General features: G+C 48.4%; 1 protein-coding gene across 2 annotated transcripts; it reads right to left on the reverse strand.

The window, feature by feature from the left end:
- Nucleotides 1–15189: 15189 nt before the first annotated feature.
- On the reverse strand, nucleotides 15190–17158 carry LOC123094974 (uncharacterized). 2 transcript variants are annotated; one of them, XR_006446063.1, is made up of 3 exons: nucleotides 16638–17158; nucleotides 16171–16540; nucleotides 15190–16039 (listed from the first exon to the last, which is right to left on the reverse strand). XR_006446063.1 is itself a non-coding variant. In XM_044516822.1 (2 exons), the coding sequence occupies exons 1-2, from the start codon at nucleotides 17100–17102 to the stop codon at nucleotides 15574–15576; spliced, it is 1398 nt and encodes a 465-aa protein (XP_044372757.1). In that variant the 5' UTR covers nucleotides 17103–17158; the 3' UTR covers nucleotides 15190–15573. The 2 variants fall into 2 exon arrangements, 1 of the variants encoding a protein (XP_044372757.1); XM_044516822.1 differs by having other exon boundaries at nucleotides 16171–17158.
- Between the last annotated feature and the right edge of the window lie 1734 nt (nucleotides 17159–18892).

Below are 18892 nucleotides of genomic sequence, written 5' to 3' on the forward strand. Positions count from 1 at the left end.
CTTGGATGACCAGTAACCCGTGGTCTGATTGCAATCTCAGAATCGAACATTTCCTTTTGCGGCCGTTGGCAAAGGCGTGGAAATAGCCCGTATTTGCGCCCCCCTTGGTAATCCACTTGACGCCGCCCCTACGGCGCCAATATTCCTCCTCTTCCCTGAGGATGGCCAGCACTTGATTTTTGAGGGCATAACGGTTAGCCCACTCCGCTTCTGAAAAGGATCTAGAGTCAGCTTGAACGTCAAGGGCTTTAATTTCCTCGATAAGAGCTTCCCTAGCTCGTTTAGCTTCACTTCTGTGGTTTGCACCCCACCCTTGAATGAAACCACGCAGGGCCCCAGCCGCCAAAACCCAAGTGTCAAGAGGACCCCTAGAGCGACCAGCTGCAGCCCTAGCTTGCTCCCAACGCGCGAGGAGCAAGGGTATGAAACCCTCTACCTCGAACCACCCTGTTTCGAAGTAGAAACATGGACTACGCTTGATCCTATCCTCCCCAGAGGCCAGGATCAACGGAACATGGTCAGAACCAATGCGTGTTTCAGCAACCAGCGTACACATGGGAAAGATCACCTCCCAGTCAGCCGTAACGAACACACGGTCCAGGACGCTCCGAACCGGAGTGAGTTGCTTGTTAGTCCACGTGTATCTAGCCCCTGTCCTAGCGATTTCCCGCAATGCGCGGGCCGCAATGGCATTGTTAAAAAGGGAGACCCTAGGCCAGTCAATGTTGCAATTATTTTTGTCCGCGCCCGAACGAATAAGGTTAAAATCGCCCCCAAGAACAATGGAAATGATAGCGGCTTGCTTGGCCCCAACCAAGACTTGGATTTCACCCAGGAAATCAGCCGTGCGCGAGTGGTCGGACGGGCCATAAACACAAACGATCGCCTGAGAAGCGAGAGAGATTCTATGATTAATCGTGACAGAAATGAAAAACAATCCCACGTCCCAAGTTACAACTCACAAACATCAGAATTAAATCCCAAGAGTAGACCACCCGAATGGCCAACGAAAGGGACCCAACCCCACACGAAGCGGTGGAGAGGATCATAGGCCGCAAGATCACGATACGAAAAGTCCGCTTTGATCATTTATTGGAGAGCCACAACATCAATTCTTTCGCGAGCGATATATTCCCTAAGTTGCGTGCGTCGACCTGAGTGCCCGCAACCCCGAATGTTCCAAAAGATGTAACGCATCAGATAATACGGTTGCAAATGCGAACCCCTCTGGAGGTCACCGGTTTTGCCACACGCTTCTTAGCCTGGGCTCGGCTCATCGATGGCGCTGCATCAACCTCCCTGGTTGCGGTAGCCCCCTCCGACAGGACTATCATGGTGGGGATACCTGCAGACACTGGGTCAGCAGAGACCGCCAGCGCCGTGGTATCGGCCTCCCTGGCCTTGGCTGCAGCAGCGGCCTCTGCCAAAGCCGCTTGGGCCTCCTCGCGAGCACGGATAAGGGACACAAGCTCACCATGATCCGCTCCTAATTTGAAACCGCTGTCGTCTAAGATAGAAGCAAGCTGCGGATCTGTAAACGCGTTCAGAATCTTAAAGGAGGGGGTGGGTTACCTGAAATCTCCAGATTCTTGTCCGCCAGTCGAAGCTGCGCACACTCCAAGGAAGACAGGTCGCCCAGCGCCGCCTTGGCCCGAGCACTAGGAGCACGCTGAGGGCCCGGAGATGCCTGAGAGCGCCGCGCCTTGGTAGCCATGCCCGCAGAGCCCAGCGCAGCCTGAAGATCCACACACGTCGGCGCCACAGGCGAAGGGAGCGCCAGCGCAGCTTGCTTGACAGGAGGCTTCCGCCTGACCGTCTTCTTAGGGGCACGCCTGGATCCCCTCGAGCTGCGACGGCTAGACAGCGGGGTGCGAGTGGATGGCTCATTGAGCACCACACCCGAGTCCGAGCCGAGCAAACTGGGGGAGGCTGGGGCGACAGCCGCAACGGCGCGACCAGCAGCAGCGGCGCGACCAGCAGCAGGCAGCGACGTCGAGCCCACCAGATTGAAAGCCCCCACCAGAGCGCGGGGCGGAGGCGGACTACTCCCAGCCGTGTCCGAGATCGCCAGCGCCCCAGGCTCCGTGTTCTCCTTCCCCTCGTCGAGCGCAAGTTCTTTGATACCCAATTGATTCCAAGTCTCCGTGTCAATTGACGTGTCTGGCATGCTATCCTCGGGATCATCCTCACGGCCGGCCATGTACACATCCATAGCGCGGCCCTTGTTGCCAGTGTGTTGCCCGCCCTGGGCCCCTGGGCCTTGCTGCTGTTGCCCAGCTGTCCCTCCGGTCCCCGGACCAGGCGGTCCAGCGCTCTTGTCGCCCAGGTGAGAGGGTGTGTTGTTAGGACCAGGCGCCGCCGGCCCGTCTCCAGGGCGCTTAGGGAGCCGCTCCACCTCAACCCGAATGTCGTATCCCTCATGATTGAACCAAACTTGCACAAAACCATTCATCTTGTCACGGGCTCTGCAACCAAACTTCATCCTCACCGATCCCACCCGGATGAGGGATAGCTCATCCACCACGATAGGCCTACCCAACATCTTGAGCCCCTCCATCAGACGGTCGACACGTCGGTGCTTCTTGGGGATGCCATGAAGGCGGAGCCACACCTCCGGCATGGAGAGGGGCACAATCATCTCATGGATTGAGTCACGAACCAGCACCGTAATGTCGTGGATGGAGAGGAAAAGCTTGCCACTTGTCTTGGCCATATGCAATAGATCTGCAGAAGGGAACACCACCGCAAATTCGTTGTCGCCAACCTGCGCTATCTGCCAGTCCCAGTCTCCAGCCACCATGTGCTTCAGCTCCTGCTTGAGCGTACGCAGCGAAAGCCTCCCCGGCTCCGCTGACAGAATGGCACCATTGGCAACATTAGGGGCCTCACCCGCCGCCATCTCTTCTTCTTCGAACTCCATGCAAAAAAATCCCTCGCCCGGAATGGCACTGCCCATGATCTGGAGGTGCGGCTGCTTGCCTCGTGAAGGGCAATAAGCCGAGGCATGGCCCTCCTGCTTGTAGATCACACAAAGGGGGGGTGCATTTGGCCTGGAAATGCCCGATCCGGCCACACTTGAAGCATTCCCCGCCCTCCTCCTCGACCGGGATGGGGGCGTCCATCGAGCCCCGCGGTGCATCAGGCGCGACCACCGCAAGCGGTGCAGTCGAAGCCCGTGGCTTCTTTGCCAGTGGGTCCCCATGGCCTCCGCCGCAAAGGGGGTGCTCCTGCGGCTTACGCTCCAGCTCGCGACGCCGTGTCCCATGCTTGCGCTTCTTCTTCTTCTCTTGCTGGCCCCACTAGGGTGGAGGAGGACCCCAATCCCCCTCGTGCCCGTGGAAACCAGATCCGGAGTCATGACCCTGGTAGCCACCGTAGCCACGACCAGATCCGCCATCTTGACCATGCTCAAAACCACCTCCGCCGTCTGTACGCCCCGCCGCCTTGGCCCGCTGGCCACGTGCTACCTCTTGAGCATTGCGTTGGATTTCCCCGAAGAGGAGAGGATGATGCAGCAAAGTAGCGTAAGTATTTCCCTCAGTTTTTGAGAACCAAGGTATCAATCCAGTAGGAGACCACGCACAAGTCCCTCGTACCTACACAAAACGATAGCTCCTCGCAACTAACGCGATTAGGGGTTGTCAATCCCATCACGGTCACTTACGAGAGTGAGATCTGATAGAGAAGATAAATAATATTTTTGGTATTTTTGATAGATAGATGCAAAGTGAAAAGTAAAAGGCAAAGTAAAAACGAAGCAAGTAAATAAAGCGATAGAGATTGATATGATGAGAATAGACCCGGGGGCCATAGGTTTCACTAGTGGCTTCTCTCAAGAGCATAGATATTCTACGGTGGGTGAACAAATTATTGTTGAGCAATTGAAAGAATTGAGCATAGTTATGAGTATATCTAGGTATGTTCATGTATATAGGCATCATGTCCGAGACAAGTAGATCGAAACGATTCTGCATCTACTACTATTACTCCACCCATCGACCGCTATCCAGCATGCATCTAGAGTATTAAGTTAAAAACAGAGTAACACCTTAAGCAAGATGACATGATGTAGAGGGATAAATTCATGCAATATGATAAATAAAAAACATCTTGTTATCCTCGATGGCAACAAAACAATGTGTGCCTTACTGCCCCTTCTGTCACTGGGAAAGGACACCGCAAGATTGAACCCAAAGCTAAGCACTTCTCCCATTGCAAGAACTACCAATCTAGTTGGCCAAACCAAACGGATAATTCGAAGAGACTTGCAAAGATAACTCAATCATACATAAAAGAATTCACAGAAGATTCAAATATTGTTCATAGATAAACTGGATCATAAACCCACAATTCATCGGTCTCAACAAACACACCGCAAAAAGAAGAAGAAGATTACATCGAATAGATCTCCACGAGAGAGGGGGAGAACATTGTATTGAGATCCAAAAAGAGAGAAGAAGCCATCTAGCTACTAGCTATGGACCCGAAGGTCTGAAGTAAACTACTCACACTTCATCGGAGGGGCTATGGTGTTGATGTAGAAGCCCTCCATGGTGGATGCCCCCTCCGACGGAGCTCCGGAATGGGCCCCAAGATGGTATCTCGTGGATACAGAAGGTTGCGACGATGGAATTAGGTTTTTGGCTCATGTTCTGATCGTTTGGGGATACGTAGGTATATATAGGAGGAAGGAGTACGTCGGTGGAGCAACAGGGGGGCCACGAGGCAGGGGCGCGCCCTAGGGGGGCGCCCCCACCCTCGTGACCGCCTCTGTTACATCTTGGAGTAGGGTCCAAGTCTCCTGGATCATGTTCGGTGAGAAATCACGTTCTCGAAGGTTTCATTCCGTTTGGACTCCGTTTGATATTCCGTTTCTTCGAAACACTGAAATAGGCAAAAAATAACAATTTTGGGCTGGGCCTCCGGTTAATAGGTTAGTCCCGAAAATAATATAAAAGTGGAAAATAAAGCCCAATATAGTCCAAAACAGTAGATAAAGTAGCATGGAGCAATCAAAAATTATAGATACGTTGGAGATGTATCAGGCATCCCCAAGCTTAATTCCTGCTCGTCCTCGAGTAGGTAAATGATAAAAAAGAATTTTTGATGCGGAGTGATACTTTGGCATAATTTCAATGTAAATCTTCTTAATTGTGGCATGAATATTCAGATCCGAAAGATTCAAGACAAAAGTTCATATTGACACAAAAATAATAATACTTCAAGCATACTAATCAAAGCAATCATGTCTTCTCAAAATAGCATGGCAAAAGAAAGTTCATCCCTACAAAATCATATAGTTAGGCTATGCTTCATTTTCGTCACACAAAGATGTTCCCAACTTCTATACCCCCGATGACAAGCCAAGCAATTGTTTCATACTTAAATAATCTCAAACTTTTTCAACTTTCACGCAATACATGAGCGTGAGCCATGGATATAGCACTATGGATGGAATAGAATATGATGATGGAGATTGTGTGGAGAAGACAAAAAAAGGAGAAAGTCTCACATTGACGAGGATAATCAACGGGCTATGGAGATGCCCATCAATTGATGTCAACATGAGGAGTAGGGATTGCCATGCAACGGATGCACTAGAGCTATGAATGCTCAACAAAAGAAACTAGTGGGTGTGCATCCAACTCGCTTGCTCACGAAGACCTAGGGCATTTGAGGAAGCCCATCGTAGGAATATACAAGCCAAGTTCTATAATGAAAAATTCCCACTAGTATAAAAATACAACTTATGAGTCTCGCTACATGAAGAACAAGGTGCTACATTGGAGCACAATATATGAGACTCACTACATGAAGAACAAGGTGCTACTTTGAAGCACAAGTGTGGAAAAGAGATAGTAGCATTGCCCTTTTTATTTATTTTCTTTTTTTGGGCCTTTCTTTTTTTTTCTTTTAGCCTTTCTCTTTTTATTATTTGGGCAATGCTCTAACAATGATGATCATCACACTTCTATTGATTACAACATAAGGATTACAAATCGAAACTTAGAACAAGATATGACTCTATATGAATGCCTCTGGCGGTGTACCAGGATGGTGCAATGAATCAAGAGTGACATGTATGAAAAATAATTCATGGTGGCTTTGCCACAAATACGATGTCAACTACATGATCATGCAATGGCAATATGACAAAAGTAATGTATGTCATGATGATGATGATGGAAGTTGCATGGCAATATATCTCGGAATGGCTATGGAAATGCCATGATAGGTAGGTATGGTGGCTATTTTGAGGAAGATATAAGAAGGTTTATGTGTGATAGAGCGTATCGTATCACGGGGTTTGGATGCACCGGCGAAGTTTGCACCAACTCTCAAGGTGAGAAAGGGCAATGCACGGTACCAAAGAGGCTAGCAAAGGCGGAAAGGTGAGAGTGCGTATAATCCATGGACTCAACATTAGTCAAAAGAACTCATATACTTATTGCAAAAATTTAGAAGTCATCAAAAATCAAGTACTACGCGCATGCTCCTAGGGGGATAGATTGGTAGGAAAAGACCATCGCTCATCCCCGACCGCCACTCATAAGGATGCACAAGCCAGGTACACTTCATGTTTCAAATTTGTTACACAACTTTAACCATACGTGCATGCTACGGGACTTGCAAACTTCAACACAAGCATTTCTCAAATTCACAATTACTCAACTAGCACGACTTTGATATTATCACCTCCATATCTCAAAACAATTATCAAGCATCAAACTTATCTTAGTATTCAATTCACTCAAAAGAAAGTTTCACATATCTTGAATACCATGTATATTAACATTAAGCAAATTACCATGCTATTAACGACTCTCAAAATAATCTAAGTGAAGCATGAGAGATCAATAGTTTCTTTAAAACAAATACACCACCATGCTCTAAAAGATCTAAGTGAAGCACTAGAGCAAAAATTATCATGCTCAAAAGATATAAGTGAAGCACTATGAGCAAAACTATCAAGCTCAAAAGATATAAGTGAAGCACATAGAGTATTCTAAAAAAATTCCAATTCATATATGGCTCTCTCAAAAGGTGTGTACAGCTAGGATGATTGTGATAAACTAACATGCAAAGACGCGAATAATACAAGACACTCCAAGCAAAACACATATCATGTGGTGAATAAAATATAGCTCCAAGTAAATTACCGATGGAAGTAGACGAAAGAGGGGATGCCTTCCGGGGCATCCCCAAGCTTTGACTTTTTGGTGTCCTTGGATTATCTTGGGGGTGCCATGGGCATCCCAAGCTTAGGCTCTTGCCACTCCTTGTTCCATAATCCATCAAAAGAATTCACCCAAAACATGAAAACTTCACAACACAAAACTCAACAGAAATTTCGTGAGCTCCGTTAGAGAAAGAAAACAAAAGACTACTTCAATGTACTGTAATGAACTCATTCTTCATTTATATTGGTGTTAAACCTACTGTATTCCAACTTCTCTATGGATTATAAACTATTTTACTAGCCATAGATTCATCAAAATAAGCAAACAACACACGCAAAACGGAATCTGTCAAAAACAGAACAGTCTTTAGTAATCTGTAACTAACGCAAACTTCTGGAACTCTAAAAATTCTACAAAAATAGGAAGTCCTGTAAAATTTGTTTATTGATCAGCATCAAAAAGAATCAACGCAAAATTACGTTTATGTGATTTAACAAAATTATATTCATGCGCGCAAAGTTTCTGTTTTTCAGCAGAATCAAATCAACTATCATCGTAGGTTATCTTATAGGTTCTACTTGGCACAAACACTAATTAAAACATAAAACCACATCCAAATAGAGGCCAGATGGATTATTTTATTGAATAACACAAGGAAAAATATTGGGTTGTCTCCCAACAAGCGCTTTTCTTTAAAGCCTTTTAGCTAGGCATTGATAATTTTAATGATGCTCACATGAAAGATAAGAATTGAAGCGCAAAGAGAGCATCATGAAACATGTGACAAACACATCTAAGTCTAACATACTTCCTATGCATATGCATATTATAAGCAAACAAATTTGCAAGGCAAGCAAAAACTAGCATATGCAAGGAAGAAGAAAGAGATGATAGCAATCTCAACATGACGAGAGATAGTTTAGTAACATGAAAATTTCTACAACCATATTTTCCTCTCTCGTAATAATTACATGTAGGATCATAAGCAAATTCAACAAAATAGCTATCACATAACATATCCTCAACACGATCCACATGCATGCAAAGTTGACACTCTTCCAAGATAGTGGGATTAATATTAACTAAAGTCATGACTTCTTTAAACCCACTTTTATCAAAAACTTCATAAGATTGAACATTATCCAAATATGTGGGATCTAAAGTTGACACTCTTCAGAACCCACTTTCAATATTATTGTGAACACTATTATCAATCTAATATTCATCATGAGGCTTAAATAAATTTCCAAGATAAGAAGAATCACCCCAATCATGATCATTGAAACAAGTAGTAGACATAGCAAAACTAGCATCCCCAAGCTTAGGGTTTTGCAAATTATTAGCACAATTGACATCAAGAGAATTTATAATAAAATCATTGCAATCATGCTTTTTATTCAAAGATCTATCGTGAATCACTTCATAAAGTTCTTCATCACAATTTTCAGATTCACGAATTTCAAGCAAAACTTCATAAAGATAATCTAGTGCACAGAACTCACTAGCAATTGGTTCATCATAGTTGGATCTCTTAAAAAGGTTAGCAAGCAGATGAGGATCCATAGATCTTAGGTTCTCTGTTTAGCAATAAATAAGCATCTAATCCAACCAATACGAGCAAACAAAAGGGCAAGCAAAAGAGAGGAGGAGATTGGGAAAGAGAGGGCGAATAAAACGGCAAGGGTGAAGTGGGGGAGAGGAAAACAAGAGGCAAATGGCAAATAATGTAATGCGAGAGATAGGGATTGTGATGGGTAATTGGTATGGTTGACTTGCTTGCGTGAGCCTCCCCGGTAACGACGCTATAAATTCTTCTTGCTACCTCTTGAGCACTGCGTTGGATTTCCCCGAAGAGGAGAGGATGATGCAGCAAAGTAGCGTAAGTATTTCCCTTAGTTTTTGAGAACCAAGGTATCAATCCAGTAGGAGACCACACACAAGTCCCTCGTACCTACACAAAACGATAGCTCCTCGCAACCAACGCGATTAGGGGTTGTCAATCCCTTCACGGTCACTTACGAGAGTGAGATCTGATAGAGAAGATAAATAATATTTTTGGTATTTTTGATAAGTAGATGCAAAGTGAAAAGTAAAAGGTAAAGTAAAAACAAAGCAAGTAAATAAAGCGATAGAGATTGATATGATGAGAATAGACCCGGGGGCCATAGGTTTCACTAGTGGCTTCTCTCAAGAGCATAGATATTCTACGGTGGGTGAACAAATTATTGTTGAGCAATTGAAAGAATTGAGCATAGTTATGAGTATATCTAGGTATGTTCATGTATATAGGCATCATGTCCGAGACAAGTAGATCGAAACGATTCTGCATCTACTACTATTACTCCACCCATCGACCGCTATCCAGCATGCATCTAGAGTATTAAGTTAAAAACAGAGTAACACCTTAAGCAAGATGACATGATGTAGAGGGATAAATTCATGCAATATGATAAATAAAAAACATCTTGTTATCCTCGATGGCAACAAAACAATGCGTGCCTTACTGCCCCTTCTGTCACTGGGAAAGGACACCGCAAGATTGAACCCAAAGCTAAGCACTTCTCCCATTGCAAGAACTACCAATCTAGTTGGCCAAACCAAACGGATAATTCAAAGAGACTTGCAAAGATAACTCAATCATACATAAAAGAATTCAGAGAAGATTCAAATATTGTTCATAGATAAACTGGATCATAAACCCACAATTCATCGGTCTCAACAAACACACCGCAAAAAGAAGAAGAAGATTACATCGAATAGATCTCCACGAGAGAGGGGGAGAACATTGTATTGAGATCCAAAAAGAGAGAAGAAGCCATCTAGCTACTAGCTATGGACCCGAAGGTCTGAAGTAAACTACTCACACTTCATCGGAGGGGCTATGGTGTTGATGTAGAAGCCCTCCGTGGTGGATGCCCCCTCCGGCAGAGCTTCGGAACAGGCCCCAAGATGGGATCTCGTGGATACAGAAGGTTGCGGCGGTGGAATTAGGTTTTTGGCTCCTGTTCTGATCGTTTAGGGATACGTAGGTATATATAGGAGGAAGGAGTACATCGGTGGAGCAACAGGGGGGCACGAGGTAGGGGGACGCCCCCCTCCCACCCTCGTGATCGCCTCTGTTATGTCTTGGAGTAGGGTCCAAGTCTCCTAGATCACGTTCGGTGAGAAAATCACGTTCCCGAAGGTTTCATTCCGTTTGGACTCCGTTTGATATTCCGTATCTTCGAAACATTGAAATAGGCAAAAAAAATAGCAATTCTAGGCTGGGCCTCTAGTTAATAGGTTAGTCCCAAAAATAATATAAAAGTGGAAAATAAAGCCCAATATAGTCCAAAACAGTAGATAAAGTAGCATGGAGCAATCAAAAATTATAGATACGTTAGAGACGTATCACCACGCTTCGCCTGCTCCCGTAGGGCCTTCTCACGCCACCATTCCTCCTCGGTGAGCGGAGGCTCCATCGGGCGCTTGTCAGCGCGCCTGTCGCCCATGGCCGTCGCCTCGGCAAAGGACAGAGTGAGAGGGGGAGAAGGGGGATGGGAACGAGAGATCTGACAGAGAGACGGTGGCGCCGCACCTCACTGGGACGAGCCAGAAACCCTAGCGAGGGGTCGCGGAGGCCGCTGCGCAGCCATATAAAGGGCTGGCAAGCGGGCTTCCGGGCCCCTCCCAGGGCAGGCCGACCGCGTGGGCTGTCAGGGCCAGGCCCAGCACATGAGCCCGAAGGACCCCCGCAGCCTCCAAGGGCCCCACACCAGGAGGCCCGATGTTCAGAGAATAGAGCGGGGCCGGCCCAGGCCCAGAGGCCCCCAGCAGGCCCAAGGTATGGGCATACGACACCAACCCTAGCGCGTCAGACACCCGTTCCGCCGCCGCTGCCAACGACGCCGTCGAGGGGAAGGTAGGAAGAGCAGGCCACTCCTCGGGCGTCACCGGAGCCACCGCGGGCACAGAACGCCGGGGAGACAGCGGGGACGCCAGACGTGCCCCCTGTGCGCCCGAGTCCAATTGCGCCTCTGGCCTCCTGCATCGCACCGCCGTCGCCTGCGAACCGCCTCCGCCCGGCGCAAAACGGCGGCGCCGGTCTCCCCGACCAGCCCCGCCTTGTGTCGCCGCCAGCACGAAATCACCCAGCGTCGCCCCCATCGGAGGAGGAGCCAGCCGCGGTGAGGAAATCCAATCCTCCTCATCGGACGCATCCTCCGACAGAGCCCAGAACCGGCCATCGCAGCCCGCACGACCCGCCCCAAGGGAGCGCGCCGGGGCCGGGGGCGCCACTGGGACCCCGCCGCACCAGAACCCACGCCGTCGCCGCGACAGCATTGCCGGGGGGAGCGGGGTCGCCGCCCGCGTCGCCCCGAGTCGCCTCCAACGGTTCGCTCGTTTCAAAATCCATCATGTCCTCTCCTGTTTCAGTTAAACTATCAGACGCCCAACACATGTCGTCACGTAAACAAGACCACTCCTCTAGCCAACATAATAGAAACAAGAAGATGGGGGCCACAATGATGAGCCACTTCTAAATGCCAAGGTGCATCTGACCGAGTCTAATTGCCACTGAAGTAATGTAAGAGCATCTCCAACAGGCGCCGAACGCGCCGCGCGCTAAAAACTGATTTGGCACGCGTCCATCGTCTGGTTTGACCCGACGCGTAGCGTTTGCTCCAGCGGCCGCGTTGTAAAGCCGCGCGCGCAGCTCTAACAGGCGCGGTTAAAATGCAGCGCGCGCTCATTTCTAAATATAAAAAACATTTTTTTGCATAGATAAAAAAACGATACAAGATATTTTATAGATAGATAGTTCGACATACTACTACGGCATAGATAGATAGATAGAAACTACTAACGACATACAGCGATAGAAACTACTCCAAGTCGCTACCATCACCATCATCCTCGTCGGTGTCGTCCGAGGTTGAGATCCATATGTCGTCCCAACGATCATCGTCCGCGGTGAAGAACGACCTCCCACCTGCTGAAACTATGTCGCACTGCTCGTTCGCCAATGCCTTCCGCTGACGCCGGTCAGCCCGCTCCGCGTGGCGCCTTGCCGTCCTCTCCGCCCAGTAGGCATGCTCGTCGGCGACGTCCTCCGGGTGGCGCCGGCGCCACTCCGCCATGGCTCGCTCGTCCTCCTGGGTGACGAGGAGGCGGCGCTGCCGCTCGGCGTGCTCCGCACGGTCTTCTGCCGTGTTCAGACGAGGCGGCGGGGCGACGTCGAGCGCCTGCTGGAGCGTGTACACGTCTTGGAAGTTCATCTGGCCGCGCGGCCGGCCCAGGCGCCACGCCGCCACGTCGTACGCGCGGGCGGCCTCGCGCGCCGTCCCGTACGTGCCGAGGCCGAGCCGGAGATCGCCGGAGCGTATCTCCGCGTAGTAGCCGCCGTTGGGGCGCAGGCGGACGCCGCGGTAGCCGGACGCTCCTCGGCAGCGCGGCGGCATGGCGGGGCGCTGGAGCGGCGCGTCGGTGGCGGGACGCTGGAGCGGCGCGTGGCAGAGAGGGAAGGAAGAAGAGGCGCGTGGAGAGGCGCGTGGCGCGCGCCGCACTTTATAGGCGCGCCGGATGCGGTGCGCAAAAAATGAGGCGCGAGCTGGCGCCTTTTCGCGCGCGCGGAAATGATTCCCGCGCGCACGATTATACCGCCACCGCTGGAGCGCGGCAAAACGCCCCCGCGCGCTAAAAGCAGCGTTTACCGCGCGCGCGTCGTTTCGCGCGGCTGTTGGAGATGCTCTAAGCCATCCCTTCACCTTTGAATTCTTCTTTCAGATTTAAGGTGAATTCGTGTAGCCGACACATGAAAATTTTGACTCAATGTTGACAGTGAATCTACACATTTTCTACCCGAGAATCCAGTGCGGTATGATAGAAGCGGGCATATTGACATGATTTATCATTATATTGAGGATTGCGTGAAAGAAGGTAAAATGAAGGTCAACTATGTTTGCATTGATGATCAGCTGGCGGACATTATAACCAAAACTTTGGATCGAGAACATCACATATTTTCCTTCTCGCGTAGCCTTTTCAAAACTTCTTTCTCTTTCAGAAAGTTAAGATCAATATAAAATTCTGCAGAAAATGGAGAGAAACAGGCTGATTGGTACATGTCAGGGCCAAGCATGTTTCTTTCTTTTATTTTTTTTATTTATTCCCTTCGTTTCTAAATATTTGTCTTTTTAGAGTTTCAAACCAATCATGCCCTGCATGTCGTCCGTCTCCCCGTCGATCCATCCACCGCCGCCCACACCCACCGTTCGCCGCAGCTGGCTGTCCATTCTAATCCACCTCGCCATCTTCACTCCTGCCGAAGCGGCTCTCGGCCTGGATCTTCGTTCTCTAGCGGCTGCTTGCAAGTGCGGCGGCGGCGCAGCACCATGCCGCCCTCTTCCTCAACCTCTCTTCTAGGGGAGACGCACAGTGGCGGCAGCGGCAGATGGAGCAGTACCACGACGTTATCTCCACCAACCTATTCCTAGGAAAGGCGCCCATCGGCAGCGGTGCAGCCCGGGATGATGGGGGCGCCGTCCGCACCGGAGTCGACGTCGGGCCGCACAGCTCGGTGTGGGGCAGCGGTGTTGCCCGCGAAGAAGACGCGGTCGGGGTAGTATAAGATTTCTTATCTTTAACCCACTATTACAAGATTTATAATAGATGCATTTGATTGTGTGGTTGAACTGCATATGAACAATTTGATTTGATGTGCATGTAGGCCAAGGACAAGAGCTATCCAAGCAATTCAAGCGCAAGTTGTCGCTGTGCTGTGAGAGTTTTGATTCAAAGGGTTACTGCAGACAACAAAGCGAGTCATGGGAGCTTCTTTACCATGTGTTTGCGACAAGTCTAGCAAAATTTTCTATTGGGGTGCCATGCACCCGGAGGTAGTGATGAAGCAGCTGGAAAAGCCCTCAAGGGAGTTTGTACATCAAGACTAGCTAAAGCCATTTAGGACGCCTATCTTTCAATTGTTTTCCTTGGATTGCAGTTTACTTGGTTTGGTGTATTCAAAGGCTATCGTTTTTTGACTATTCAAAAATGAATATATATTTCCATGTTCTTTTGCGAAAATTTGCTAATAAGTTCATTTGTACAAGAAAGATGTGTTATAGCTAATTTGGAAATAATATTCATAAACAAAGTTGTATACAAACCGAATACTTGCAATTCATCACCGGCTGGCTTTCATCAAAAGAACAGTGCAACTACTGAACTACCTTAGGCTGGCCACGGATGCTAAATGTCAACCGAAGATTTCAGTAGGATGCATAATGATGTTCTTATGATTTTGATAGCCTGAAGAAAACACGCAAGATGAAAGTCATGTCATCAGAAGAACTTTACCGGGTTTGCTGTTGATGCTCCATGTTCAGGCCGGCCCTTGCCTTTTCAGATTGCAGAGCAAAACGATCGACAGTGAAAATGTTGAGCTAACTAGCTTACACCTTCCACCAATGAAGGAAATATACGAAGCAATTGTCTCAATGCACGGGATAGGTTTCTGTTATGACTGCTCCTTTTGCCCAAATTTGTGTAGAACCATTGAAGGAAAATTGCTTATTTAAGCCTATTTTGACAATTCAAGGTACATAGACATAGGATAGTCCCGGTTTTGGAATTACATCTAAAACTTAAGCTTCAGAAACTAATTTACGAAACTGGCATACGCGACATGAACTGAACACACTAATCCACTAACGGGCTTCATGATTCATTAACATTGTTGCCAGGTATGCAGCGGTTAGCCCAATGTTGGGCCTAATAAATTAATAATTAGCATTAAGTAAAAAACAACAGCTCGGACACATCACCATAGATTTCTGTAGGGTGCAGAATTTGACTAGGATTCAGATTTCAGTGGCACGCACATATCTACTTGTGCATGTTCAAAAGTGAACAAAGAGCGTGACCAAAAATAGACATGAAGAAGAACATGTCCTGGTATTAAAACCGTAGACGAAGAAACAATTAACTCAATCAACTGCATAAAAAGTATGTAAAATGTCACCGCTTGCCCAAATGATGAACGTATTCATAAGATGATCAGGTGCACAAAATAACCAAGATAGTTTACAAAATGGAAATTCTGAGTAAGTTCTGTCCAATTCGGTTTTCCTATTTTCTAGCGACTTCTTTGAATTCTCACTTCTATGCTTCAAGCTCTTTCCAAAAATAAAACCCCACAACATCAATCTGATTAAACTTCTGGCTCCTTGCGATCTTCACCCCTGCCCCTCCACCTAAATCTCCAGATCCCAACTCAACCAGTGAAGGAATAATCTCAAGCATGTTCTGAAAGCTCCCCAATCATGCAAGGGGTGTACAGAAATGATTCATATATGCCATTTGTAGATGACTGATAATAATCCTTTGGGCGTAATCTTCCAAGGTACTGGACTTATGAGCTATTCAGATGATAAGCCACTACTCTGAATGATGATACCTCTAAGAAAACAATCTCTTTGTAGGGGTGAAATCCGAGGATAGAAACATGGCTGTAGAAAGGTTCATAATCATCTTCAATATTCAGAACGTTATCGTCATCGGAGTTCCATTCAAAATTCTCATCCCCATTGGTTCCATCTTCATTGTTATCACCATATAAGAACCAAGTTTTGTCAATTCCCTTAGGCTGGTTCAAATATATCGTTGCCCATGGGTTAAGATCAATGTGATGCTTCAATGACCAAGATATCTGACATGATTCATTTAATAAAATCCAAACCCGAAATAGATATTCATCATGAATTGTTGCAAAGTAAACCCCTTTTTCTGATTTCCCCAGACAAGGTTGTGCACGTTTGCTTTCCTCGATATCTATTGGTGTTTTCACTACTTGGTACTTGCCATCCTGTAAGAATAACCTGCAAATAAGAAGATTATCAGTGCTAGATATGATGCAATGTTTGTGTCGACACATCCCCCCTGAGAAAGCCACTACTAATGCTAGAGTTCAAAATTAAGGGAGCTTTGTAAGCCTTTTTACGATGCACACCTTGCAACAAATGCACCACGACAATGCACATAGAGTGCTCCTCGCCAGTAGACACCATAGCGCCACCTCGACCCCCAAAATGTTGGTTCTAAACTATCCAGCCGTATAGTAGCCACTGTGTCCAAAGCCTCACCTTCACGGATAAACAACCTCTTTTGCCATTCTTTTGTACTAGACGAGAACACGTCTAGCATCCATGAGGATGGTGGAAATTCCACCAAGTCTTCTGGATCCTCAATTAGTGAGTCTTCTGGAACCTCAACTGGCGACGGTGCGGATATGTCCTCTTCAATGGTTTGTTCCGGTGACAATTCCGATGGTCCATCTTCGCAGTCCTCTTCCAAGTCCTTGGTGAGTACTTCTGGTGTATCTTCAAACAACGAGAAAAACTCAGTGGGGTAGAAGGGTGTTAGGGGCTTCTTGTCGGGCACTGGTTGTGGTTGGACTGGAATGACTTTCTCGGGCACCTGTGGAATCGCAAACACTTGATAATGCGGTGACACGGCAGGATCAAACACGAGGTACGTGTTGTAGTTCTTGGCATCAAGGCGTGGGAGACGCTCCCACCGCCTCGTGGCAGGGTTGACCACGAAGAACGCCCTCCACTCATTGCCGTAGATAAGGAGGCCGTTGCAGTGATCCACAATTGGCTCGAAACCCCAGTTGTACCCAGGCAAGAAGCCAAGATCGCCGTTGATCGCGGGCCGCTCCGTCGAGGGGCGGGCGAAGAAGCGCGGGCGGTCGTAGTCTATGTAGTTGACGAAGATGCCGCGCACCTCACGCGGGAGAAAATGCGGAAGCAACAGCCGATGGGCGTCGACGACGGCGCACCACGCCTTGCGCACGCAGCGGGACGCGGCGAGGTCGGATGCCCGGAGGCGGCGGAGGATGTTTGCGAGCGCGTCGTCGGGCAGGGCTTCCGTCGAATCCATGGCTTCCGCAACCTTCACGCGGACTGGAGGCGCAGATCGAAAACAAAGGGCGGCGGAGCGTTTCGGCAGGTGACCTACTAGTGTTGGGTTTTGTTCGAGAAAAAAAGGCAAAACTGTTGCGTGGAGATCTACAGGTGGGCCGTCTAGGCCAGGTTGCCAGCCGATCCGATCTAAAGCGGGCCGGGGCAGACCGTGATCAAAATCGGCCACCGGCTGACAGGGCAATTCATAAACGGCACTTCGGAGCGCCTCTCATGAGCAAAATCGTGTCTCTCGCAAAATCAAAAAAATATCTTGTTTTTTTGTTTTCAAGAGGCACGGCCATGCCTCTCGCGGAAGCAAAACCGTGCCTCTCGCGAAAGCAAAAACCGTGCCTCTCAAAAACAAAAACGTGTTTTTTCACGCAATTTTTTTGAACTTTTTTTCTTGATCGAACAGCTAAGAAAGACCGGTGAAAGCCGAAATGCAAAAAAAAAACCTTTAGAAAGCCGAAAACACGTGTAAAAAAATAAAAAAATAAAATCCAGAGGAAGCTACCGCACTCTCCGTCCACCCCAAATGGCCTTTGGGGAGGCTATCGAAATGGGGAATTTTTCCTAGAACGAAGCGGCACAGGCAGCTCTATCTCAGCCGCACCTGACAAGAGGGCCCCACCCAGGTCAAAACCGTCGTTGACTTGAGCCACGTTAGCAGCAGGTGGAGACACACCAGCCAGGGGGTTATTTCGTTCGGTATGCATTTTTTTTGTGGAGTGAAAGGAGCAGAAAAATTGATCGGGGGCAAAGTGAACCAACAACTTTATTTAGGGTAATAAAATTGATTTTTTTTTCTTTCAGTAACAACACTCAGTGAAGGGGGAGTTTGGCTTTTTTGCATCAGGCAACAAAGATGTCGAGCGCATAGAGGGCTCTTCTAGCCTTCATCGGAGGTGTTGTTGCAGGCTATGGATACCAAAATTACATTGGTCGACCATTTTATCATACAGTCCATTTGGATGTAGATATTCAGGTCTCGAATCGGTATTTGGCATTTGCCTAGCCCGAAAGCCGTTGTTTGGATGGTCGAGATATTCACGCCTAGAATCCAACCTCAATATCGAGCCAGCTTTTCCAACACTGACGTGTCGCTCCGCGAATTCGCAGCCCCCACGCTCGGTTTTCCGCGGTATTCGGTCCACGCCTCCCACCGCACCTCACTTACCGCTTGGGCAGGCACCAAAAGCAAAAAGGAGACGAGACTCATGGCTGGAACGAGAACCCCGCCGTCCTCTCCAGCTCCGAGTATCCCCTGCATTCTTATCCCGCCGCCCTCTCCAACTTCGTCGGTGTGGGAGCTCTTGCTGCTCGACCTGTGCTCCGCCCATCTGGGGACCCTCCTCATCCTTGCGCGAGCCCCCGCTCGCCGAGTGCATCGGACGCCTCGACGACGTGCACGAGTACCTCGCCACCAGGACCGACCCATGATCCATGCAGCAGTGACTCGAGAAAGGTCATCTCCATGGACATCGGAAACTCTATAACCGATGTCTTCGAGGGCACTGTCTAGTTCATGTACATTGCATAGGTGGGAGGACACTTGCGATGTCATGCCCCTGAGTTGCTCGGCAGAATGCCAACCCATTCAGCTCGGCGTGTTGTGACACTTGAACGACCCTGGCATGGAGGTGCGAGCACTCGGTGCGGATGGCAAGCAGGAGACACTCCTTTGTACGGTCGACGAGCCTGCTGGATGTGCCGTGGATGGCGCTGGCCAGGTTGCCGGGGACGCCGCCAAGCTCGTCCACGAACTGC

The sequence above is a fragment of the Triticum aestivum genome, chromosome 4B, assembly GCF_018294505.1.
Source record: "Triticum aestivum cultivar Chinese Spring chromosome 4B, IWGSC CS RefSeq v2.1, whole genome shotgun sequence".
NCBI classification, from domain to species: domain Eukaryota; kingdom Viridiplantae; phylum Streptophyta; class Magnoliopsida; order Poales; family Poaceae; genus Triticum; species Triticum aestivum.

What these genes read in the sequence shown, in the direction of transcription:
- LOC123094974 (XM_044516822.1), bottom strand. Translation starts at nt 17,102, where the DNA reads ATGGATTCGACGGAAGCCCTGCCCGACGACGCGCTCGCAAACATCCTC. An exon ending in CGTGGTGCATTTGTTGCAAG is followed by an intron (nt 16,040 to 16,170) that starts GTGTGCATCGTA and finishes TCTTATTTGCAG; the next exon opens with GTTATTCTTACAGGATGGCA.